General features: G+C 33.9%; 1 protein-coding gene across 1 annotated transcript; it reads right to left on the bottom strand.

Annotated features, from left to right (window-relative positions):
* Positions 1 to 2,531: 2,531 nt before the first annotated feature.
* LOC144375137 (axin interactor, dorsalization-associated protein-like) lies at positions 2,532 to 20,836 on the bottom strand. The gene is made up of 5 exons (XM_078038697.1): positions 20,795 to 20,836; positions 20,430 to 20,536; positions 5,221 to 5,343; positions 3,477 to 3,599; positions 2,532 to 2,668 (listed from the first exon to the last, which is right to left on the bottom strand). The coding sequence occupies exons 3-5, from the start codon at positions 5,306 to 5,308 to the stop codon at positions 2,547 to 2,549; spliced, it is 333 nt and encodes a 110-aa protein (XP_077894823.1). The 5' UTR covers positions 5,309 to 5,343; positions 20,430 to 20,536; positions 20,795 to 20,836; the 3' UTR covers positions 2,532 to 2,546.
* Positions 20,837 to 26,149: the final 5,313 nt, after the last annotated feature.

Raw genomic sequence — 26,149 nt, 5'->3', positions numbered from 1 at the left:
GCAGTAGTGTTTCAACCTGAAAGTATTATTGCTATAGTTGTAATTATTGTCCAGTAACTCATCTCCTCCCACACTAGAAAGTAAATTTAAACAACTAATTTGTGAGATACAGATTGCTTTGTGTTAACTGCTTCAAGATAAAATCACCTTTTTTGGGGGGGGGGAGGTTTGGTCATTCAGGTCTGAATTAAAGCTAAGCTGATGACAATGTTCAATTTAAGTTTGTTTAATGCTGATGAAAGACATTCATACAAAGCATCCTCTTTTTTTTTTTTTTCATATAACCCCATTCTTTGGTGGAAGCTGGGGTTGTGGCTCAGTGGTAGAGTACTTGCCTAGCACAGGCAAGGCCCTGGGTTTAATCCTCAGCACCACATAAATAAATAGAGGTTAAAAAAAGCATTCTTATGTGAAGGATGCTAAATGTTTCTTCATATAAATTATCACTTTGAGGGGCTGGGGTGGGGTTGCATGTGAGGCACTGGGTTTGATCCTCAGCACCACATATAAATATAAAGGTACTGTGTCCATCTACAACCAAAAAAAAAAAGGTTTGTTTTTTTTTAAATTATCACTTTGATATACATGTTTTATAGTATGAGAGAACAGAAAGAACAATGTATCCATTTTGCTACATTTTAATAGCATATTTTAAGGGAGCAACATCAAACATCAGTAACATCAAACAAAAAGGTACTGAGTACTCCACAGGGTACAGAGTGCTGCCAAGCACCTTGGAAAGTATACATGACATGGAGAAGATGAGGCCCTTCTCTTGAGAAGTTTACAGTCTGGAAATTTTGACTACTCAGAGTTTCAGTTGAGTGAACATTTTATTAAGGCAAATTCTTCATTTCCTAGAACTACTGTAGACTGAACTATTTTTGCACTTGTGAAATTAACCCAATCCAGATGAAAGAAAAGACTAAATTTGGTTGATAATTCTTTCAGGCTCATATAGTTTTATGAGTCTAGTAAACAAAACTGACCTAACAGACAACTGAAAAATTAAAGACTAGATCTCTTGAAGTGCAAGGGCTAAAACAACTGTTATTTGTTTTAAAAAGCAAACAGATGGTATGATTAGGGTTTACACTAGTTTAAAAATAGGCCAAGTATTGCATTCCCTTCATGCATTGTTCATTTAAAATAGTGAATATTAAAATACGTGGGTTCTACATGTAACCCACAAAAAAGCTCCTCACAAATCTTTATGTTCTGTGTATCAAATATGCACCTTGTGTACTATGAAAGTTTTATTTATGTCTCATCAAGTTAAAAGTAATGTAAATAGTAAAATTATAATAGGCTAATGACCTGCATATTTTTATATGAATGTCAATATATCTAAATAGGAAATAAATGGCAGTCATATCTACCTATATTAAAAAAATATATATCTTTTCAGATTTTTCATACTCATCACTTTATAAAGACAAGGTATGCAGGTTTTAAGGTTTCACAATCAGTTGTCAGAAAAACAGCAGTTGTTCCTAAAGTATCTCATTAGCATCTGACTCAATTTTTTAGATGACATGATTTAGAAGACGTAAACCCACCCCAAAATTTGTAATTATTCTGAGAGAGATGGTTTTAATGTTAACCCTAGAATCATTAATGTTAACCCTAGAAACAATAGCAATGTGATGTAGAACAACTAATCAACATGACTAAAAATGTGCTCACTTTCAGAAAAACAATCTGGTCATCTGGAAAAAAAAATCACAGCTACAATCTGGGGAACACTCCCATATAGGATATTGATCTGATCAAGGCACACTATTTCTAAGTAGAACTATCAGATGAGGGTGAATTTAGGTCAGCTCTAAGGAACAGCCTATAAGACAGACCATAACTGATCCAATTTCCTTTCAAAGCAATCTGGTACTATCCTACCCACTTCAATTCAAAAGTTTGAAGTTAATTCAAATCAAAAGACCATATTGGAGCAAAAGTGAGCAAATGTGTAAATCCTAGCACATTCTTATTGCTGTATTAAGTTTGAAGATGAGCATACCTACCACAGCAGTATTGTTCCAGGAAGCAGGGTAGGAACAGTGGTAAATTAGGAAACAGACTATTAATTGCACAATTAATAGGAAAGTAAAAACAAGTTTCAAAATCTACAATAAAACTGTATCCAAAGGAGTCATAACAATGAGGTGCTAGACTTTAGTTCTGTGGTACAGCTTTGCAATGGACTCACTGGCCTATAGGTACGGCTCACTTCCTGCCTCCTGAAGGATGAATATGCTACACAGAGCTATGATGGTTTCTACTGAGTGGTAAAATTCACAGAAATTAGACACTACTCATGTCAGAATCATTTCTTGTGCAAAGTTTGATGTAGATGAAGATAAAGTGGTTTCTTGGTCAATAACTGCAATTTCTTTTAAAGTCAGTGGGTTTCTTGTATCTGTCACCACAATAGATTTAAAATACTTTGATGATTGATCTACTCCAATGTTACATTCTCGATAAGAGGGACTAAGAAGAAACATGAACTAGTAACCATTAGAAAAGTATGAATCCTATATGTATATCACTTACAGTTCTATTACAGTTGGCCCAGGTTTAATCTCATCCATCTCCATGAAAGCAAAACATTTGGTGCTGGTAAACCTTTTTGTAAGCTTGTAGTGTTTGAATTCAAAGAAGATAGCTGCACCTAAGGAATTAAAACAAACAACATAAGCCAGAGACCACACATTTCTTATGTGTCACCAGAAGCCTATGATTTTACAAAGTAACGTGTCAAACAGTCTGATGACACAACTGTTGATAACTCACTGTGGCTGTCACTCCAAGCTCTGGTACTAGCATGTCTGAGTGACATTTCTCCATATCATTTAATTCTACAAAGTACAACAAAATTGTATAGCAAGAATGTAAGTTATGTGCACAGGTAGAATCATAAACTACCAAAGAATATAAAATATTAAATACCACAAGAAAAACAGAAGTTACTTAAGTATCAGCAGTACCTATAAAAATGGTTTCAATAAGCACCTATATTAGATAGAATAGAAATTTAAGAGTTCCTTTAAAAAAAATTCTACCTTATATCATTTCTCTCCCTCCTGAAACAACCACGCCCAGATTGTCCTTTGCATATTCTTACAAACTAACTGCCAGTTATAGTATCTTTTTACCCAATGCATCTTATTGAAAGAAAAAAAATAATTTAACTGTTAGAAAGTAATCATTAGGTTCCTAAAAGGACTTAAGGTAATTATTAGGGAACCTGCTTCCTTAACTCTGTATTATGAGAAAAACTTCCCTATCAAATAATATTTAACCACATTATTACACAACTAGATAATGCAACTGCTAATTCTCATATTTTAAAAAAATTGATTTGACTTTAAGTCAATATTCATAACTATGTGACATAAGATCTTGTGTTAAGTACACTATGAACACAAACCCAGATAAGTACTGTGTCCTTAAGAAGTCAGTAACTGATAATTACAAACCTTTGGTTAATTTTTCAATATGCTTCTGGAGCTCAATGTCCACATTAAAATGAACATATGTATCTTCTTTTCTTGAAGCCACAGGAGTATCTTGCACAGGAGTTAAATCTATGCCATTCAGATCTGGAGAAAAGTTTCTGCTTATGAGCATTCACATATACAGACGGAAAATATAGAAACTGCAAAGGTTACAGTTCCTAAAGAGGCATGGAAAGAGCTGAGAGGAGATTCTCAGGTTAAGAGATTCCTATTTGGTGTGAGCAAGTATGTGACAGTTGTTGAAGTTCATGGGGTATGTGGAGAGAAATGAATATAGACTGGATAGGAGACCTCATGAAGGGGACAAGGAAGCCTTTACATGGCCAAGTGGACAAAACTTGATCTTCATAGTAAAGTGGTAAAAAGAACAAACATGTTTTTCTTAGGGAATAGCCCACTATATTTTTCTATGCAAAAAAAAAAATCTGGAGTATTTAATTTGCCACATGGAGCTCTGCCACCAATTTCTAACTTTGATCAAGTATGACTTATTTAGAAAAGCCTTTAAACCTAACCTTATCATAATTTCCCTGTTAAGAACCAAAAATGGATGAGAACAGCCAACAAAAAACCTTTTGTTAATGAATAATTTTTCATATATATAAATTCTGGTTATACTGTTTACAACATACCCTGAATTTACAACAACCAGATGGTACGTTATATATAGTTTTAATTTTCTGGTTTTTAAAATCTCAGTTTAGTCAAATGCAACATGGACTCATTTAATAACTCCTCAGTGTTTATGTGTTATTCATTTATGTGTCTCAAAAAGCTCAAAAACAATTTAGTACATTTAATAATTAAAAAATATTTACATAAAAATATTTCAGTTTAACATATGCAAAGGTAATTTAACATTTACAACATCATTAAATATTTTTGTGTTTTAAGTATACTTTCTGAATGAGTATGCAGTTTTACAAATGGCCTATGAAACAATGTAAATATTTTCCAGTATACTATATATTTGATAACTGGTAACATCGGAATTTAAAAGTGTACCAGTATTAGTGCTGTGGATTCTGTTCTTTAAATAAATGTTTTTCTTTGTGGTCAATTGATAAAAGTTCCTCCATTTAATTTCAGCACCAATCTGTTCCTTTGGTGCAAAACTATAGATTAAAATAAGCCGTTTGTACTAACTATAGTTATTTCTGTAAAATGGTATAATTTATTCCTTAATCACATCATCATCCCACGGGATTGCTTTCAGGGCATGGATGTTATGGACGCACCCTACTTCCCTGTCCCCTGATTTTCATCTGCCTCTGTAGGACTCACCTAAGTAGATACCTCAGTAGCACAGGAAGAAGAAGGGGTTGAAGCAGGAGAGATGGGAAAAGAGGACATGGGGCTTTGTGGAGAGAAATGAATATAGACTGGGTAGGAGAAGGTGAGGGGTGCTATTGTTAATCTACATCCTGAAGGCTGTAGCTGCTTTTAAGGACAATGTGTATGTTTAGTCTGCACGTTAGATGGAATCTGAAGAGCAAAAATCTATACAAACTCAAAAGCAAAAGTGAGTGTATAAGTAGGAAATATTTTTTTAAGTCTTTCGAACTATGTTCTGTTATGATCTCTTCTAGGATTTTGCCTCATTATAGAATGCATTAAAGTAAGTTGTCACATATACAAGATCATCCCCTGTCAAAAACTTTGTCCCATATGAGAAAAAACATAATGCAATTTGCCAGTTATTTACCCTTTACACTAACTGTAATATAGGGATCGATGCACTGTCCAGCGTCTTTCAGACCAATTTTCTCAATCCTGATAGTGAGTAATGTCATTCCCGGTTCTGATGGCAACCTTGGTAATAAAGTACCTGGCAACAGAGAAACCTCAATAAAAGTTAGCTCCACCAATAATGCAGAGTAAATACTTTGACAAACAGAAGATATAGCCTACCTCTTAGGAACTAGCTAGGCATTATGTATTTTTATTTCCAAAATTCATGAACATCTGATGTTATACTTTTTTAGAAAAATATTTAAATTTACACATAATATATCTGCATTTCCCACCCATACAATCACCTTTAAGCAGAAATAATAATTTCTATAATAATAGTATATAGTATGTATAATAAAAGTATGTTAAAAACATCACTTGAGGAAGCCCAATGATACATAATAGTATAATATGCTCACATAATATTTATATTCAATATGTACTTCTATATTATATTCAGCATCTTAATATGAAGTGGTAGAACAAAGACAAGAAAAGCTTTTAAAATACTTGTTATTCTGTTCTATAGTCTGAGACATTTAATTAACAGTTGATCAATACATTCTTCTCTTTAGTTACTCCTAATAAAGAAAATAATTTACAATTTGATATTTATGTTTTAATTTAACTATATAGTCTAACTTCTATTCTTCATTCTATTTTGTATGATTTATTCCCTCAGAAATTAGTACTATACAGACTGACATATAAAATGGCCATTTGTATAACTGAACATTTTTTCCAAAACCAACTAAAATTTTTAAAACTAAAACCCACCAGAACAACATGACAACATTCACCCACCAAGAACATATGAAGGAAGAAATCAACTGTTCAGTATGTTCCCTTTTTTGAAACTACCAATAGAGAACAGATGCAAATAAGCTGATTTTAATCAAGTATGTATACAGAACCTCAAAATACACTTAACAAAAGATTTTGGTTGATGTTTTTCAAGTTTCTATTCAACAATGTGTTATGCTACTTTTAATGATGAGTTATTTGAAATACATGAAGTAATCAACACACTACATTTGAAAATACACATTTGATTGATGGCAAATGTGGCTTGAGGAAATTTTGGGAGGTGATGGGAATATTCTGAACTTGTATAGTGATGGCAGATGCAAAACTCTATAGAGGTGTCAAAAATCGATGAATTTTATACTTACAGAAGGGAAATGTTATGAAATGCAAATTGTACCTCAACAGTGCTGTTAAAAATGTATTACTTTCTAATTTAAACAAATATGAAGACAATACAGACAAATGCAATAATAGGAAGGCCTGGAGGCTGCATTCCACTGTTGCATTAACAAACCTAAATGGGCTCAGGCTGATATCATTAAATATATACATAATACCTTTTATGCATGTTCTTTGATTGACAAGTGAAGGTACTTTTAGAAGAGGGGCTTGTACCTGGACATCTGGGATGAACTTCAGAAAGTTAAGAAACACTTCTGAAATTTTATGAAAAATGTGAATATGTATACATTTATATTTATATATATACATACATATTCATATGTATGTATATCATATATGAATTTTTCTGCAGAAAAGTTCATTCTATTATGTAGTACATGGCTGTATAAATATGCTACAGTTTATGTACACATTCTTGTGTTGATAGACATTTGAATTACTTCAAGTGTTTGGATATAGTTAACAGGCTATTATAAATACTCTTCTAACATCTTCTAGTGCCCATAAGCACCCATTTCTGAAACAGGGGAATCACTAAGTCACCTGGCATGTTACCTCCATACCTACTATGTAATGACAATCCATTTCCCAAGGTGGTTGTGCCAACTTTTATTCCTAGCCCAAGTTCAGTAGTGTTCCCATTGCTCCACATCCTCACTAGGTACTGTTTTCTCAGATTCTTCATGTTAGCCAATTTTGGTATAAAGAGATCAATCATTTTAATTTGCATTCCTCTGAAGATTAATAAGGTTGACCACCTTTTAGAATAAATCAAATGTATGATTTCCTCTTTTCTGAAGTGTGTTCAATTATTTTGCTCGATTTTCTATTGAGATGTCTATCTTATTGAGCTGTAGGAGGTCTCTATTATTTTGCTGGACAAATGTTTTACAAATAGCTTCTTAGTAGTTTTCCTTTATAAAGACTTTTTGTTGAAGTAGAGCATATACATTTTAAAATGCACAAATTGTTAGTACAGTTTGCTGAACTTCCACAAAGTGAATACACCTGTATAACTAGTATCAGATCTAGGAAAGATATGATCAGCCTCCTGGGAGTGTCCTTCCCCCCACCCTATCCAATTCACTCTTCCAAAAGATATTATTATATTACTGCTAGTAATATTCAAATTTCTTAATATCTTCCTTTACAATGAGTGCTTTTTATGTCATATTTAAGAAAACTTACCCCACTCCAAAATCATAAAGGTATTATCTTGAAAGCATAGTTTTGCCATTCACACTTAATTCTATATGTCACATAGAATTATTGACTACGGTGTATAGTAGGAGCTTTAATTTTATTCAATTTCACATAAATACTCAATTGTCTCAGCACTACTCATTAAAAAGACTGACATTTTCCACCACTGATCTGCAGTCCCACCTCAATCATAAATCATGTGGCAATCACTTTCTGAGTTTTCTATTCTGTCTTACCGGACTGTTTATCCTCTTACCACTAATACAGTATCTTAATTCTATAGGTGTATAAAAGGTCCAGGAACTGCAATAAAAATTCAGATGAGTTTCAGAAAGAGTCTATCTTTATAAACTGCTTCTTCTAATTTATGAACTAGTATATATCTTTACATTTTAAAAATCATAACAATTATTTAATAGAATTTTATTTGACCTAAAAGCCTTCAGAAAAAAAGACCTACAGATCCAGGGAAAACTCCTGTTTTTTTGTTTATGTTCCATGAAGAATGTATGGCCATGTAGAAATGACTGGAAAAGGGGGTGTGAGCTAATGGTAAAAGGCTGCCAGGGTCCCAGCAAGCCCTGTCTGGTCAGATTCTTCTTGGCCTCTCTGTATAGCTTTGTTTCCTTCTGGACCTAAGGCAGGTCCTGTCTGGAATGAGGGTTTGTAAGGGAGGGGTAAGGGAGGGTAGGGGGACAGTAAGGGAATAGCAGGGAGGGAAGGAAAGAGAAAGAGAAAGAGAGAAAGAGCGCTTTCTAGGTTTTATGACTGGCTTTGGGAGAGAAGGGTGAATGGAAAGGAGGGCAGGAGGAGAGCAGAGGCTTTGCTGCTGAGGTTGCTTTTGGGATTCCAATCTCCTTCAGTTAGAAGTTCTCAGCAGGCAAAAACCTCACCCTTTGGGCTATCATATTCTGATCTGACCCTAACCACCTTCCCCCTCTCTCTCTCCCTCCTCCTCCCTTTCTCCTTTTAAGAAGGGAATGTGTAGATCTTTCCATCTTCTAAGATCTTCTTTGATTTCTCTCTTTAGGGTTCTGTAGTTTTCATTGTATAGATCTTTGACTTCTTTCATTGATTCTCAAGTATCATTTTTTTGAGGTTATTGTGAATGGAGTAGTTTTCCTCATTTCCTTCTCAGAGGCTTTGTCACTGATATACAGAAATGCCTTTGATTTATGGGTATTGATTTATATCCTGCTCCTTTGCTGAATTCATTTACTATTTCTGGAAAGATCGACCTTGCTCTTGGATAGGCAGAATTAATATTATCAAAATGACCATACTACCAAAAGTGCTATATAGATTTAATGCAATTCCAATCAAAATTTCAATGGCATTCCTCATAGAAATAGAAAAAGCAATCATGAAATTCATCTGGAAAAATAAGAGACCAAGAATAGCTAAAGAAATCCTTAGCAGGAAGAGTGAAGCAGGGAGTATTGCTATATGAGACCTTAAACTATACTACACAGAAATAGTAACAAAAACAGCATGGTTTCAGCACTAAAACAGACTGGTAGGACAATGGTACAGAATAGAGGACACAGAGACTAACCCACAAAATTACAATCATCTTATTTTAGACAAAGGTGCCAAAAACATGCACTGGAGAAAAGATAGCATTTTCAACAAATGGTGCTGGGAAAACTGGAAATCCATATGCAACAAAATGAAATTAAACTCATAACTCTCACCATGCACAAAAACTTAACTCAAAATGGATCAAGGACCTAGGAATTAAGCCAGAGACTCTTCGTCTAATAGAAGAAAAAAGTAGGCCCTAAACTTCATCATGTGGGTTAGACCACAACTTCCTTAATAAGACCCCTATGGCACAAGAATTAAAACCAGGAATCAATAAATGGGATGGATTCAAACTAAAAAGTTTTTTTGTCAACAAAAGAAAACAATCCGTGAGGTGAACAGAGAGCCTACATCCTGGGAGAAAATTTTTACCCCTCACACATCAGATAGAGCACTAATCTCTAGGGTATAGAAAGAACTCAAAAGCTAAGCACTGAAAAAACAAGTAACCCAATCAAAAAATGGGCCAAGGACTTGAACAAACACTTCTCAGAAGAGGATATACAATCAATCAACAAATATATGAAAAAATTTTCAACATCTCTAGCAATCAGAGAAATGCAAATCAAAACTAAGATACAACTCCAGTCAGAATGGCAGCTATTATGAAGACAAACAACAATAAGTATTGGAGAGGATGTGGGGAAAAAGGCACACTCATACATTGCTGGTGGGACTGCAAATTGGTGCAGCCAATCTGGAAAGCAGTATGGAGATTCTTTGAAAATCTGGGAATGGAACCACCATTTGACCAAGCTATTCCTCTCCTTGGACTATACCCAAAGGACTTAAAAACAACATACTACAGGGACACAGCCACATCAATGTTTATAGCAGCACAATTCACAATAGCTAAACTGTGGAGCCAACCTACATGCCCTTAAGTGGATGAATGGATTTTAAAAAATGTGGCATATATACACTATGAACATTTTTAAAAGAGAATAAAATCATGGCATTTGCAGGTAAATGGATGGCATTGGAGAAGATAATGCTAAGTGAAGTTAGTCAATCCCCCAAAAACAAATGCCAAATGTTTTCTCTGATATAAGGAGGCTGACTCATAATAGGGTAGGGAGGAGGAGCATGGGATGAATAGATGGATTCTAGATAGGGAAGAGGGGAGTGAGGGAAAGAAAGGAGGCAGGGGATTAGCCTCCTAATGAATGTGATGGACATCATTATCCAAAGAACATGTCTGAAGACACAAATTGGGTGTCAACCTACTTTATATAGAGAGATACGAAAAATTGTGGTATATATGTGTAATAAGAATTGTAATGCAAAAAAAAACCAAGTACATGAATAACGTGAATTGGCGTGAACATACTTTATACAAAGATAAAAAAAATTGTGCTCTATATGTGTAATAAGAATTGTCCATTGTCGTGTATTAAAAAAAATAAAATCAATAAAAGAAAAAGAAGGGAATGGGGAGTGGGTAGGGAAAAACTGTGGAATGAACCCGAACTAACTTTCCAATGCACATATGTGAATATACAATAATGAAACTCATCATTTTGAATATCTATAAGATACTAATTTTAAAAAATGTAAATAAATAGATCAGTAAAGTGGATGAAAGGGAACAGTGGGAGGGAGGATGAGGAGGGTGAAGGGACTGAATTGGAGCAAATTATATTCCATGCATTTATAATTAGTCCAAATGAATCTAATGTCAAGAATAACTATTATGAATAAATGAAAAAAAGAATAATGACTTCACTGTTTTTATAAAATGCATTCTCATAAACAATTCAATTGAGAGAAATGAAAAAAAGTAAAAGAGAATGTATAATTCAACATCTCACAAACCATAACAATTATTAAGTCACTCTTCCATCTTTTTCTCTAATTTCAAGATGGCTCCAGTTTCATTTTCTTTTGATATTCTTTTATTTTTTCAACAAAGGTTTATTTTCTACATAAAATTCTTATATTTCTTTTGTTGAATTTATAATAAGGTCCTTGATATTATTTAATACTACTATAAATATTATAATAGTTCATTTTCTAAGCAACTATTACTTGTTTGAGATAGAATTGATTTGTCTGTACAGATTTTATATCCAGGAACTGCATTATCTTATTAGTGAGTTATGAATAGGTTTTTGCATATATTCTCTATATATTCATAAATATGCAAATAAAGAACATCCCCCCTTTTATATTTCATTTTCTTGTCCTAGTGCAGTAGCTTCCAAAACAATGCTGATGAAAAGAAGTAATAGATAATCTTGTTTTGTTCAAATTCATCATTAAATGATTTTGGGCTGTAAATGTCATGTAGCCATGTTTTATCAAGTTAAGGATGTTTTTCTGTTCTTTGCCAAGAATTGTTTAAAATCAAGGCTGTATTTCAAATTTAACTGAAAACTTTTTCTGCATTGTTGACAACTTTATGAAATCTTTCCCCTTAATCTGCGAATGTGAACTACCTTGATAAATTCTGCTAACAATAATTTGAAAAATCACTCATTAGTTCAGGGAGATTTTCTGAATTATTTTCCACAGCATCCTATGTTTATTCAGTCACTCTTCATTTGGCAGTTACATTATTTCTAACTTTTTATCATTATAAAAAACACCTAAACAGAGAATCTTGTGTATATGCATATGTTTTCCCCTCTTTTTCCTGTATTTTGGGGGTGCATCTTCAGAATAAATTCTCAGGAATGGGATTGCTAAGGAAAAAATATGTACTTATATGTTGTTAGAGAATGCTCAATTCCCCTCCAAAGGAACTGCACCATTTTTCTATTCCCACCAGTGATTAATAAGTATCTATTTCCCCTAAGACTCTCCAACAGTAGCTTTAATTTATGTTTTTATTAAAAATAAAGTTGAGTATCTTTTTATATGTTTAACGGGTATTTTTAAAATGTGTGTGTGTGTGTGTGTGTGTGTGTGTGTGTGTGTGTGTGTGCATGCTCACATGCTTGCTCATATTGTCTGTTCCTCTCATGTATTCTGCTTTGGTTATTACAATTAACATTTTTCTTTATACATTAAGAATGTTGGGTTGGGATGTAGCTCAGTGGCAAAGTGTCTGCCTTGCATTTGCAAAATCCTGGAATCGAACCCCAGTTCTAAAAAAGACAAAAGAGAACCCACCCCACCCCACCCCCAAAACCCCCAAGAATGTTACCTCTTTTATGTATTACCTCTTTACTACCTGTTTTGACATTCAAAAGATGATTGCTTTACAACTTTCAAAGTCTTTTTGATGTTAAGATTATTTTTTGCCAAGTTGATATTAAACTTGTTGTTACTTTGGGGTGAGTCAATTTTATAAGCTGTCATTATCTAGATCTTTCAGTTGAAATGGTAGGGCTGATGCTATATTCCTTACCAACAATCTTTTTGCCTGAGACTACACAGTAAGGTTTAATGTAATTATTATGCTTCAGATAATTTAATATGGAGGCAGTGATTTCAAGTCTGAATTTCTTGTTTAATTCAAGGTAGAATGTCAAACATTGTGTTCCATAATTAAGGAAGCTGACTGTAATTAAGATCATAGATTACATAGAAAGGTGCCTATTTAAGGTGTTTCAGAATGCTCTATGATGTGCTCTCTCTACATGGTCAACTCTTACATACTCAGTGAGTCCTAAATCTGGCCAGATTTATTGAACTCCCTCAGCCCTTCTTTTTTGCCAACCTACGACATTGGTGCACATCTCTAATCATAATCATGTGCTTTTGGCTCTGTCTTGCTGACTACACAATAAGCATCCTGAAAGGTGTGGGAACTGTTCCTTTTGTGGTATGCACAAGGAATAAACAGATCTTTGTTGAAGAAATATTTTATTGAATGAATAACTGAATTTCCAGTTCTAGAGGTTATCATGCTCTAGTAAACAAATGGCTAGAGAATCTATATCAATGAGTGAAGAAATAATAAACATAAAAGAAGATCAAATACTAGAATAATACCATACCATCTATAGCTCCCAGGTAGATGAAAAAGGGTGCATGTTTTTGCATCAAAGATAGAACCATGATAGTTGTAAATTGAGCCAATGCATTAAAAGGAAGATTTCTAAGTGAAGAATTAACATATCCAATTACATAGTGTAATATGAGAACAAGTCAACTACATTCATAAAATTCGAAGACTAACAAGGATAAGAAAGAAATCACTACACACAATCCAGTGTAAACTGTGCTATTCCAGCTAGATCATCTGCTCTCAGATCTAGAGCAAAGATCAGAAGAAATGTTCTTCCAAATGGAACTGCTATGTAAATAAGAAATAGCTAACACTTGTGAGTATTTGTGTTGTGCTACATACTATCCTACTCCTCTCATCTAATTCTCACAACAATAGTTTAGTTCTATTTTTCAGAGGTGAAAAGTGAGGCATAGAAAAACAAATTATCCATAATCACACAGCAGTTTGGCTACAGAGTCCATGCTTTTAACCATCATGTCTCATTTTAATATTTTTATTTTAATTGTCCCTAAAGCCTTAAAAGGAACTGCAGAAGAACCTCCCCATCTCAAGCTTCTGCAAAGTTCCTTTTGCCATGTAAACATAACAGTCACAGGTTCCCAGGATTAGAATATAGACATTTTTTTGAGGCCACTATTTGTGCCTCATACTTTTAAATATGGAAAACTCTAAATGGCTACAGCTGTCCAAACCAAGTTTTCAATAACATCCCAGGGATGTTATTGAGCTGTCACTAAGAACTCCCAAGTAAGGGATTGATTAAAAAATAGTAACATTTGAACTTTGTACACTGAGCAGTGCACATTCACAGGAATGGACAGAGACTGAGTAGCCCAGATAGCAATATGATAGGTCTTTAACACTCATATAGCAGTGAGCAGCAGGACTGTGTTCATTTGGTTAATTCCACTTTCAGTTTTTACTGCAAGACAAAGGAAGCCATTGGTAGCTGGTGAGCCCCAAGTTGTACTGAACACAGAAAGCACGTCTTTTTCTGACTTATCTGCCCCCAACCACCTCTTATGCACCAACCAGAGTAAGCATGCTCTCACTGGTGTCAAAAAGAGTTGGAAGGAATTACTGAATTCAGTGTGATTTTCTGTGAGAGGAAGATTCTAAGCCTAAACCTAAAGACAACTCTGATAAAATAATGACAATGAATTGGAAGGTTTGGAACCATTTTACCACACTACTGTAATAGGGGATACCAAAAAGTCCATCTTGTTGATGGAAACTGTTTATTAACAGGTGGTACTTGGGTAAAAACTTAAGTTGCTCTATTTCATTGTGCTTCATCTGTGGAAAACAATTTATGAAGGTAGCTATGGATCCCCCAAATGGCTGTTTGTTAAACATAGACAATTTTGCTTAAGAATGTTTTAAAAACTGTGTAAAAACATCTGACCTAGCCAAGAATGTTACAGCCACTGCCACTGTGGAGAGGAAAGGGAATTGTGCAAGTAAGGCCTCTGCCTCTGCTGGGCACCCAACAGCACTGACACAGACCCAGCAATGAAACACCACTGTACCTGCAACAGGTACAGAAAAACAATGGGAGAACATCTGAAGCCCCTCACCCCCCCGCCCATAACTTCTTTGTTCCAAGAGGGTGCTGAGAAAAATGAAGGTCTAAGTATCAAGTAGGATGGCCTCACATTCAATAGTCTCTGTGTAGCCATAGAGATCATGGAGAATCAGACAATAAAAGGACCACCAACCCGAGGATGAGTCTGGAGTGACATGGATATGAAGGTCAGTGAGATCCTTAAGGCCCTGTCCTCACATGCAGAAGAGGAAGTCATTCTTTTCTTTCAACTTTTTATTTTTGCTTTTTAAAAATTTCTATTGTTTATATCTCATATCATACCATAAGGACAATTTCTAGTCCAAAATTGGAAATGGCATGACAGTCTTTGTTCCAAAATAGTACATTATTGTCTAGGTAAGAACATTAAAAGAGGAAAATTACCAAAGATTATATTTTTTTAAAACACTGATTTGAATTTGCTTTTTACATGATATTGTACAAATGTTTGTCACAGGCATTTACTTCAATAAGAGGTGAGTCAGTCTTCATTTTGCCTTGGTGCTTGGTGAATTAAATGTCATGAATAAGGAGTATAAAATTTGTTGTCCATACTTTTAGGACAGAGATGGACCTGATATCTAAAATGTAAACTAAGCATTATCATATGTGTGTGATTATATATTTATGTCTTCTTTGTTTTAGATTTATCATACTTGCAATTAAATTCAGATGTTTGATACTACCAATTCAAAGTCTGTCACACACATTTTTTAAGTGCACATTTCTTTGTAATTTTAAAATCCAATAAAAAGGATATATATAAAATAATATTTTCTATTATTTTGGGATAATTTTAACATAATTTAAAATAATGGTATTGTCAAATCATTATTTGGTCATAACATTTTGTAAATGGCACAAAACATGAAATGGGTCTTAAAAATCTAGCAAGAGAAAAATTTTGCAATTTGTACTGCACATCTGCAATTTGTACACACATACAAATTGTGTGAAAATATGAAAACACATGCACAATTTCTTTTGGTTGGTAACTGATTAGTAGTTGAGGAACTGCTCCAACCTTTCAAGATAAAGAGTAAAATCATAAGAAGTTTATTCACTTTGAAATTATATTAAAAGTTTGATAAAAATCTTAGGGGTCATTAGCATTCAAACAATAATATTTCTAGGTCTGTCAAAAATTATACTTTATTAAAGTTGTTTGTATGTAGGTTATATGAGTATATTCTTGTTTTCATTTTCTTTATTGACTGGTACTAGAAATATGTATTTTTCTGTGTTCAGAAATATGTGATTTGGATAATGGCTGAATTCTTAAGTGTCACCATCATATCTGGAAAAAAATAATAAATACTCTCACAAAACCTAAGATGAATCAGTGGGTATATGCTTCATACACAGATGCCATTTAGCATGCAAGGAAGAGTTACTACAGGTGTTGGGTTAAAATTTGAGTGGCCAGAGGACTTTCAAGAAAAAGCAGGCCTGGGGCTGGGGATGTGGCTCAAGCGGTAGCGTGCTCGCCTGGCATGCCTGCGGCGCGGGTTCGATCCTCAGCACCACATACAAACAAAGATGTTGTGTCCGCCAATAACTGAAAAATAAATATTAAAATTCTCTCTCTCTCCTCTCTCACTCTCTCTTTTAAAAAAAAGAAAGAAAAAGCAGGCCAGATGTTGCTTAGAGCCTTGATGAAGAGCCTACTCAATAGACATTTCCTATGAACCAATTTCTGCAAAGCTCTGGAGAAAACCTTTTGACTTCAAGTGACAAGATTCGTGGATTAAAAAACAAAACAAACAAAACAAAACAAACTGAGCCAGACATAGTGCTGCATGCCTGTAATCCCAACAACTTGGCAAGTTAAGGCAAGAGAGGCCAGCGTGGGCAACTTAGCAAAACCCTGTTTCAAAATAAAAAAATAAATCAAAGAGCTGGGGATGTAGCTAGGTGGTAGAGCATCCCTGACTTCAATCCCCAGTACTACAAACAAACATGTAGAAACAAATTATAAAAAAGAAATCTTTCAAAACTGCTTGAGAGTAATAGAATATTAACAAGCCTTAAAACTATTGAAAAACAGCTAGGAGAACTACCAGATAACATTGAATGGTATTTTCCTTTCCTTTCAATATAAGTACATGACTGGATGAGGGACTCTGGCTCTGACTGTTTGGCTCAGTCTGAGAATTTGAGACTTTGAGAGAAAGGATGTGCTCGGAGAGCCAGAGTCTATCTGCACACTTTGGTGGTATTTACTGTTTAACCCTAAATATATTCTGAAATTCTGTGAAATAAGGATGCCCTAATATTCATGGAACAGCAATGAATATTTTGTTGCAGTTTTCAACTTCCTATATGCATGGGTAAGAAAAAACTGCACTTTAGCTGAAAATGAAATACATATTTGCTTAACTCTCAAGTTCAACTCAGAATTGAATATTTATGCAGGAAAGAAACAAGTACAGGTTTGATATTAAAGAAGTTAAATTCACTCTTCATTTTGAGTTTCAAAAAAACATTTTTTGTACATATCTAAGACTATATAAAAGATGAATAACCAATACAAATTTAGAATAATGTTGAGATTGCTAGGCTTATGTTTAGGTCACTCAGAAACGTTTTTTTAAATTTTGTCTAAAATTGTGACATGGCTATTTGTGCATGTGGTACTAGGAAATGAATGTAGGGCTTCACACATGTGAGGCAAGCACCCTACCACTGAGCTACATCCCTAGTTCTTTCTATTTTGAGACAAAGTTGCCCCCACTGGCCTCAAACTTGCAATCCTCCTGCCTCAATTTCTCAAGTAGCTAGGATTATAAGCATATAATCCTGGCCAGCTATTTTTTTTAAATTTGTATTACTTTGGTTTATCATTTAGAAGCTTTAATATTCAACATGATAAATAAATTTTCAGGTAATAAATAATAGGTTATAAATTTTTATCCTCTATTTAAATGAAATCTACTGAGATTACCTTAAGAAAATTAAACTACTATTTGGACTTAAGCCAGTTAGTGTTTAAAGCAGTACAAAAAAGTTACTGTCTTATGAGAATTGAAGGCTTTGAAAATGATAATAATGTCAAAGAAAGGTTCAACAATTTTTTATTCTTTTCAAGAAAGGTTGGATAAAAATCCATTTTTGATTTTAAATGGGAATAAACTACTCTTGATCATACCATATTCATATATTATACTTTATCTCATTAGCTTAACAGTAGTAGTGTTTACCATGTGTGTTTGTCAAAACTTATAAAGCTGTACATTAAAAAAGATGCCTTTTATATATGTAAGGGACACCTTAATAAATCTTTTTTTAAAAAGATCACAATAAGTTAGATGCTATAGCACAAGCCTGGAATCCAGGTGACTTGGGAGGCTGAGGCAGGAGGATCCCAAGTTTAAGACTAATCTCAGCAACTAAGTGAGGCCCTAAGCAACTAAGTGAAATCCTGTCTCAAAATAAAAAATAAAAAGGGCTGAGAATGTGGCTCACTGGTAAAGTACCCCTGTGTTAAATCCTCAGTACCAAAAAAAAAAGTACAACAAACTTACAATTATATAAATTACATAAAATAAAGGTAATAAAAATGTTATAATTCTTAGAAGCACCCTGCCATGATAATGTAGACACAACAGCCTTATCACGAATGAAATCTTGGATGTCCACAGTATAACAATTTTTTTCCCATTCTACAATTAAGTTAAAGGTCAAATTGTCCTTCAATGACATTTTCAATTTTATAATGACACAGGCCCTGGAAAATATGATCAAAAATCAAATATAGCCAATTGAACTATATGTACTCTTTCTTACTTTGAGGAAAATAATTCATGGAATAGAAAGGTTTAGTTAGCTTTCTGTATCTCTGAAATAAAATACCAAAATGCTATATCAGAATAAAAAATCTAATTACTTTGGGCTTAATCTTTCATAGCAAATAGACTTAATTTACAGAGTTTCTTTTCAACTCAGCAACCTGAACCCCATAAAGACCTGTCCATTTCATGACTTACATCATCTGCTTTAAGGATCTTGTTTGCTACAGAAGTATAACTAGTGAACAAATAACCAAACCCAGAAATTTATAGAACTGGAATCTATTTCAATTACAGCATGTGGTTTGAAAAGGAAATAAAAAATGCAGAAAAATTTTAGCAAATTTATTTACCACATCATCTCAGCAATCTTGAATTTCCTACAAATATAACAAGTAAAATATAGCTCTTTATTCATAAAGACAAGCAGATTGGAAATAATTACCTTGTACCAAAGAAACACTAACAATAACATTTTATAGTGATTGTAATTTTTCTAATAATCCTATGGTGTAGGACTGTTAGCATCATTTATAGGTGATAATGAAAATACAGTATCCACCACTACCCCAGCAAATGAAAAGTATAATGCCAAATGATTTGTATGTGGTGCCTAATTTTCATTGTAACCCTATGAATTAGACATTGTCAACATCTCCTTTTATAAAGAATTAAGTACAGTCACTTAACTACTGATTGGCAGATGTTAGACTCAAAAGCGCAGGTATGTTATTGGTCTAAGCCTATACTGTTTATATTTCAAACGTCTTCTACCAAAGAGTATTTAAATTACTGATATATGACTTTAATTATGAAGTTTTCTGGATGATATGTATATTATATTTAATTATACCATAAAGCATAGAGTCTTTTAAAAAAATGCATCACAATAGTACAGTGCTATTTCTACACTTCCAAAAATGAACTAATTCATCAGAAGTAAAAACTGTGCACTGTATAAGAACAGAAGAAAGTATAGAAGTAGAAGAGGCAAATAATTTACTCAGGGTGCTTGACTAGGGTATTTTACAACCTTGTCAAGATCTTCCAAAAATAAAAAGGACTTGCTATGTATTCTTTATTTCCCTGTTAAGGGCAACTGTTTAGTATCTATTCCTCCAGGTCCAGGTTTCACAATCATATATGATTATTTAAAGAACAGCTAGATATATAAAGAAAAGAATTAACATAGCAAACAGTTACTCTAGAAAGCCTACTTACAATGTTGGTCTATGGCTAGCATCTGGGAACCTGGATTTCAGCAGGATTCCCATCATGCCCTGTTAAGAAGATCACTGTGCCTAAACCGTCCATGCAAACAATATGGTTTGTGCTGAAAACTTGCTTTCTTCCTGGAGTCTGTAGTTTTGGTTCACGCTAACCCCAATAAGTGTCTTGTGCACTGAATCTCTACAGTGCTTCCCCAGTAGACAATATTTTTTCATTTCACAGGTGTGAGAGAATGTTGAGAGAATCAAATACATATTTGACTCTGCTGGGAGAGGACTCTTAGAAGTTTGGTTTCCTCTGGAATTTGTTTGTGTGCCTTTACCCTTTGCTGATTTTGTTCTTGTGTTTTCTTGTTGTAATGACTCAGAATACAACTGTGAGTACAGCTATATGCTGAGTCCTGTATACCTAGCCAATCACTAAACATGGGATGTTTTGAGGATCCCTGACACAAATAGTAAGATACTTTCACAATAAACCGATAGCTACCGCTAACAGAATGGCCATGATAATTTGCTTAAGATTGGCAAACCTGGAGATGTTTTACCCGCCACTAACAAGTACAAAAGTAAGTTCCAAACACCTGACCTTGAATTATATAATGTACATTTTTTTGTACCCACCAGGCACTCTAGCAGGAAAAGAATTAGGAGACCCTGCTCCAGCACCACCTTCTTCTTCATCTTCTTCAAATTCCAAATGCTCTTCCTCACCAGGGGCTAAAATTCTCCTATATAAAAAAGGACAGAAAAATTAGTGAGCTACTCCACTTAATACACCAGCTAACCCTCATAGCCACTAACTTCCCAGATAAGATGCTGATTATTAGGTTGATGTTGATATAAATGTCAATGTCAATCATCTCATTGCTACCAGTCATATCACCAATACCAAATTTGATAGGGAAAAAAATACATAAATATTTGAAAAACAGGCATAAAATAGATAATAAAATCAGAAGACAAAATATGGATGCTTATTTATTTACCTTAATGGGCTAGGCTGAACATCAAATGGAAATTCTTTATTATATTTGAGAATATTTTTTAGGACTAGAATAAAGACATAGACAAACATTAGTCTTATATCTTAGTCTTACATGTTATGTAAGTCTTATATATTAGTTAGTCTTATATGTTATATCTTAAATTGATACTTTTAATCTATTTTATAGTGTATTAAGCACACATTAATATATGTATTTTAAATTCCGAGCTTCACTATCATTTTAAGACTCTGCAATTGACTACTGAGTGTCTTAGCAAAATAAAAATGTCCATAGTGGACTGCAGGTACCAGTATTTTCAGAGTACTGTAAGATCTCCAAGGAAAGTCTCAGAGCCCTCATAGAAAATGAACCATAAAATAGTTCTCCAATGTACAAGGTCCTAGGTGATATGGGGTACCAGTGAAAGAGAATACCTCTTCTCCTGAAGTATTTTAATTAAAAGATTGATACTGAAGATGATTAATTAAAGAGAAATAGATAATCACATCTTATTCTTTATCCTAAATAGATTTCCCTCAATACTTATCACACTGGTAAGGTTTGTAGCAGCAAGGTTATAATTCCAATATTCCTTTTATGATGAAATTTATTGTATATGTGTGCACACATATATACATGCATATATATATATGTGTGTTTGTATATATATATATATATATATATATATATATATATATATATATATTTACACGTGTGTACACACACACACACACAGCAGACTTTCTCCTCAGGGAAGTCATCAAACAACATAATGCTATCACCTCTTGTGTTCTGGTTGATTACTTTCTGGCATGTAAGCCTACAGACAGATGTTCTACAATTCTATCTGTATCTGGAAAAGTATTTTATGAAATTTATTGTTTCATTTCCCAATTTATGGGTTCCTAGTGACTACCTGCAATTATTTCAAGGTGAATATTTAGCATTATTAATTGGGCAACCCATGGTTTTTACTCTAATTACTCAGACTTTAATTTTGGAGTCTTGCAGATTTCAGTTAAAAGGAGTATGGCATATTGGGTTCCTAAATAAGGAAATTCAAAAAGAACAGGTTGTAATTACATAACTTATTCCAATAGGAGTCAATCATACAGTGAGAAAGAAGTTGGAAACTTGTACCCAGATTCTCATTACTCACTCTTATTCTCTCTCCCTTTAGCTCTTCTTCATCCTTTATCTCTTTCTTCTTCTCAACAAATGCATACCGAGTACTCACAATGTTCCAATCACTGTTTTAGGTGCTAAAGATACACAGTAATCAAGAACTCATATTTGGACCTTAGACCTTACTAAGGAAAAGTAGACAATAAATATGCCAACAAATAAACAAGATAATGTAAGATGTGATTAGTGGTATGAAGGATACAAGCAGGATGCTGTGTAAAAGCAGAGAGAACCTGGTAGAGTAGCTAAGGTAGACAGGGTGCCTTTCAAAACTAAACTGTAAGAAGACATTTGAGCCAAGACCTGAGATGAGAGGAATCATCCATAAGTGGCTCTAGCATAAGGCTTCCCAGGTATTAAAGAACAGGCTGGAGCAACAACAAAGGTTCCAAGTAGAAAACAGTTTGCCTTATTCAAGGCACAGAAAGGACTGTGGGAACTTAAGTCTGACAAGCAAAGGGGAAGCAGCAGGAGATCAAAGTAGAAGGTTTAAACCACAACCTAGCCCTACAATTACAACAATAACTTGAACATTTACATAAATACTCTAATCTCCCCAGTTCTTAAATGAGAATGCTACTTCCTTTACAGGCTATTGAGAGAATTACAGCCTAAATAAATGTATACAAAATGGCAAGGGAAAATCTAAAATGGACATTCCCTCTCTCCATGACCTTTTTGATCTAGTTGACTAGAATCCTAATATTTCTTATCTCACTAAGAAGTACTGTTTATTTTTAATACAAGAACATCTTTTCTATACTTCTGCATGATCATTATTACTAAACTATTAAATCAACTCAATATTAATAAGTAATATTAATAAATATTGATCACTTACACAACAATGGAATAGATACCAAGAATGGGGAGCAGGTAACAAAAAGATCATGTCTCACTCATACCAGAAACAAACACACAGAAATGATCATATTGTAATAAGAGTTTAATGAAATGAGCAAAAAAATCAACCATTAAAAATGTATATAACAATAATTTTTAAAAGCTGATCCTGTTATGGTGGCATGTGTCTGTAATCCCAGGTACCAAAAGCCTGAGTCAGGAGGACTAGAAGTTCATCTGCCTAAGCAACGTAGGGAGACCCTGTCTCAAATTAAAAATAAAACAATAAAAGGGCTGGGGTTGTAGTTCAGTGGTAGAGTGCTTGCCTTGCACATGTGGCAATGGGTTCAATCCTTAGCACTACATGAAATGAATAAATAAAATAAAGGTATTGTGTCCATCTACAACTAAAAATGTTTTAAAAAATAAAAATAAAAAGGACTGGAAATATAGCTCAGTGGTAGAGCACCCCTGGGTTCAATCCCCAGTACGTCAAAAACAAACAAAAAAGTTGAAAAATATCTTGGTTATTAAGAATATCTTGGCTGAGTGTGGTAGTGCACACCTGTAATCCCAGAGGCTTAGGAGGATTAAGAATTCAAAGCCAGCTTCAGCAAAAGTGAGGCATAAGCAACTCAGTGAGACCCTGTCTCTAAATAAAATACAAAATAGGGCTGGGGATGTGGCTCAGTGGTTATCTTGCATTTGTATTGTAACAGAATAATTAAATAGTATTTTCATTTCTTTGGTATCAAAGCTCTGAAGAGGAAGTATTTGCTTTAGAATAATAGCTTTGTTATATTATTTTTACAAGTTAAAGTACTATGAAACATTTAATTTATGTGAATAGCTTTAGAACAAATTTAAATAGCTTTAAAACAAATTCTGTTTTACTTTCTATAACTGTATTATAGGTTTACATTTTCAACAACTATGGAATAACAGATTCTATTGTTCTTTTAAAATAGCTTAAACTTTACATAGAGTTTTCTTTCTACCAATACTAGCAATGATGTCTTAGGAGGAATTGAAGAGGAGCTTGAATTTTACAAAAGACATTATCATAAGTATGAAGCATGTCATGGGTTGGAGATTCATTGGCTGATTTGGTAGGACTTACACACTTTGGATCACTACATGGCAGACATCTGATGCTACTCCACCATGGAAAATTCAGCACTCCCAGCTATTCTCTTGGAGCACAGACCTACCAACCTCCTGAAGCTAACCCTCAAAAGATGACACACAGGCAAATATCAAAATGCATTTTGCTTTTGGTGACTGACGTGTTTCATTTTTGTGGTAGGAAAATGGGCAGCTGCCTCAATTTTGAAAGGTTATTTTTTAAATTATAGGAAAAGATTCTTTCAAAACATTCAAATCTATTTAACTCAACACAATCTTGCCAAGTTCATACTACACTTAAAGCATTCAATAGGCTCTGGGGTGGGGGAAGAGTACATTCAAATCTCTTTGAGGACTAAAACAAATACAAGTGAAAATAACACATGTGAGAATCTGACAATGGATAGTTAAAATGATTCTATACAGGAGAGGAGGCAGAGTTTAATTATGCCTCTATAGAGAAAGCAGAGAAAGCTTTCAGGGAGAGGTGGGATTTCTGTGAAGCCTTGAAGGGTGGCTTAACAGAAGGGAATTTTGCAGGGTGGTGGTGGGGAGATATGCTTGAGTAAGCAGCAGTACATTACTGCAATTAATATAAGAAAAAAATGTCTCAGACTTTCACAATCATAGTTTTAGTATTTTCAGCAGAATTTAAAAGATTTCAAAATGTTCAAGTAAAGAATACATCAGCCTAATAAACCAGCCAAGAGCTAGTGATGTAGCTCAGTGGTAGAGGATTTGCCTTATATGGGAAATGCCCTGGGTTCGATCCCCAGCACCACACACACGCATTAAATTTAAAAAAAAAAAAAACTTTTTTTAAAAGAAAGGAAACCAGTTAAGTTCAACATATTAAAAGTTAGAATTCACTATTTTCCTTAGAAGAGGCTTAACGTTTTAAAAAGAAAGCTTGAATAAGTATACTTAATCTGAAATATTACTAAATACCAATTTGTAGAAAATATTTAATTCCAACTCAATAATTAACTCACAACAAGTGCCCTGCTTGGATAAATTCCAAATTACAGAGTCTACCCTACTGAAATACAGAATACTCACTTATGTTTCTTTGAGAAGCAACAGCAAATTAAAATCATCTAAAAAGATAACTATCAAGAAGGGAAAAGTACAAATGAAAAACATTATATAAAGTATAATAAAGTGAATCTCCAAAATGCTCTTTCCATTTCTATTCCAAATCTTTTTTAAAAAGCCAAAAAAGTAATAGATTTTAACCTGATCTTCGACTAATACATGGGTCAATAATTTCTTAGGAATTTGAACTGGAGAGCTGTACTTAGGAATGATGTAGTACAGCACCACTACAGGTATTACTAACAGCATAGTGAAAGAACCAATCCAGGTGACCCTAAAACTCATTGCTGGGACTTACAAGCTAGTGTTGGTGTTGTCCTTAGCAGAATGTTACTGAGAGGATTCGAGTGCTTAGCATATAGATGCTATTCTAAAAAAAAAAAAAAAGGCAATTAATGAAAGATCTTGTGAGGCAATAGAAGTACTTGAGTATGCTCAGAGGAAGAGAAGAGATAATAAATATATGAAATAAACATCCACAGTCTTTACGGCCACTCTGTGTATCTATAAGATTCTTAAATTTTGTTTGGAAACAAACAACTAATAGGAAATAGTGACTGAATAAGAAGCCAAAATCCTAATAATTTTTATCATAAAAAACTGAGGGCTGGTGACATAGTTTATGGTAAAGCACTTGTCTAACATGCCCAAAGCCCTTAGTTCAATCCCCTGCATCATCTCTCTCTCTCTCTCTCTCTCTCTCTCTCTCTCTCTCTCTCTCACACACACACACACACACACACACACACTCACACACAAACATAATTTTCAGTAGAACCACCATATAAACAACTGTTGCGATCTTTTATTTAAAGCCATCAATGTGTTTTTCTCAAAATAATCTTATATGTAGTCAGTCATAAAAGATCATATATCATATGAGTCCATTTAAATAAAATGTCTACAATAGGACAATTTATAGACAGAAATCAAACTAATGGTTTTCTAGGGCTGGGAATTGGAAGGGATTTTAGGGGGATGGCAAGAAGTGAATGACTGCTCATGGGAATAGGGTTTCTTCTTGTGGTGATGAAAATGTCCTAAAATTGATTGTGGTGATGTCTGCATAACTCTTCCAATTTTCTAAAAAAATTGAATGATACATTA

This window comes from Ictidomys tridecemlineatus, chromosome 2 (genome assembly GCF_052094955.1).
Source record: "Ictidomys tridecemlineatus isolate mIctTri1 chromosome 2, mIctTri1.hap1, whole genome shotgun sequence".
NCBI classification, from domain to species: Eukaryota; Metazoa; Chordata; class Mammalia; order Rodentia; family Sciuridae; genus Ictidomys; species Ictidomys tridecemlineatus.
This window is presented reverse-complemented; position numbering and strand designations above follow the sequence as displayed.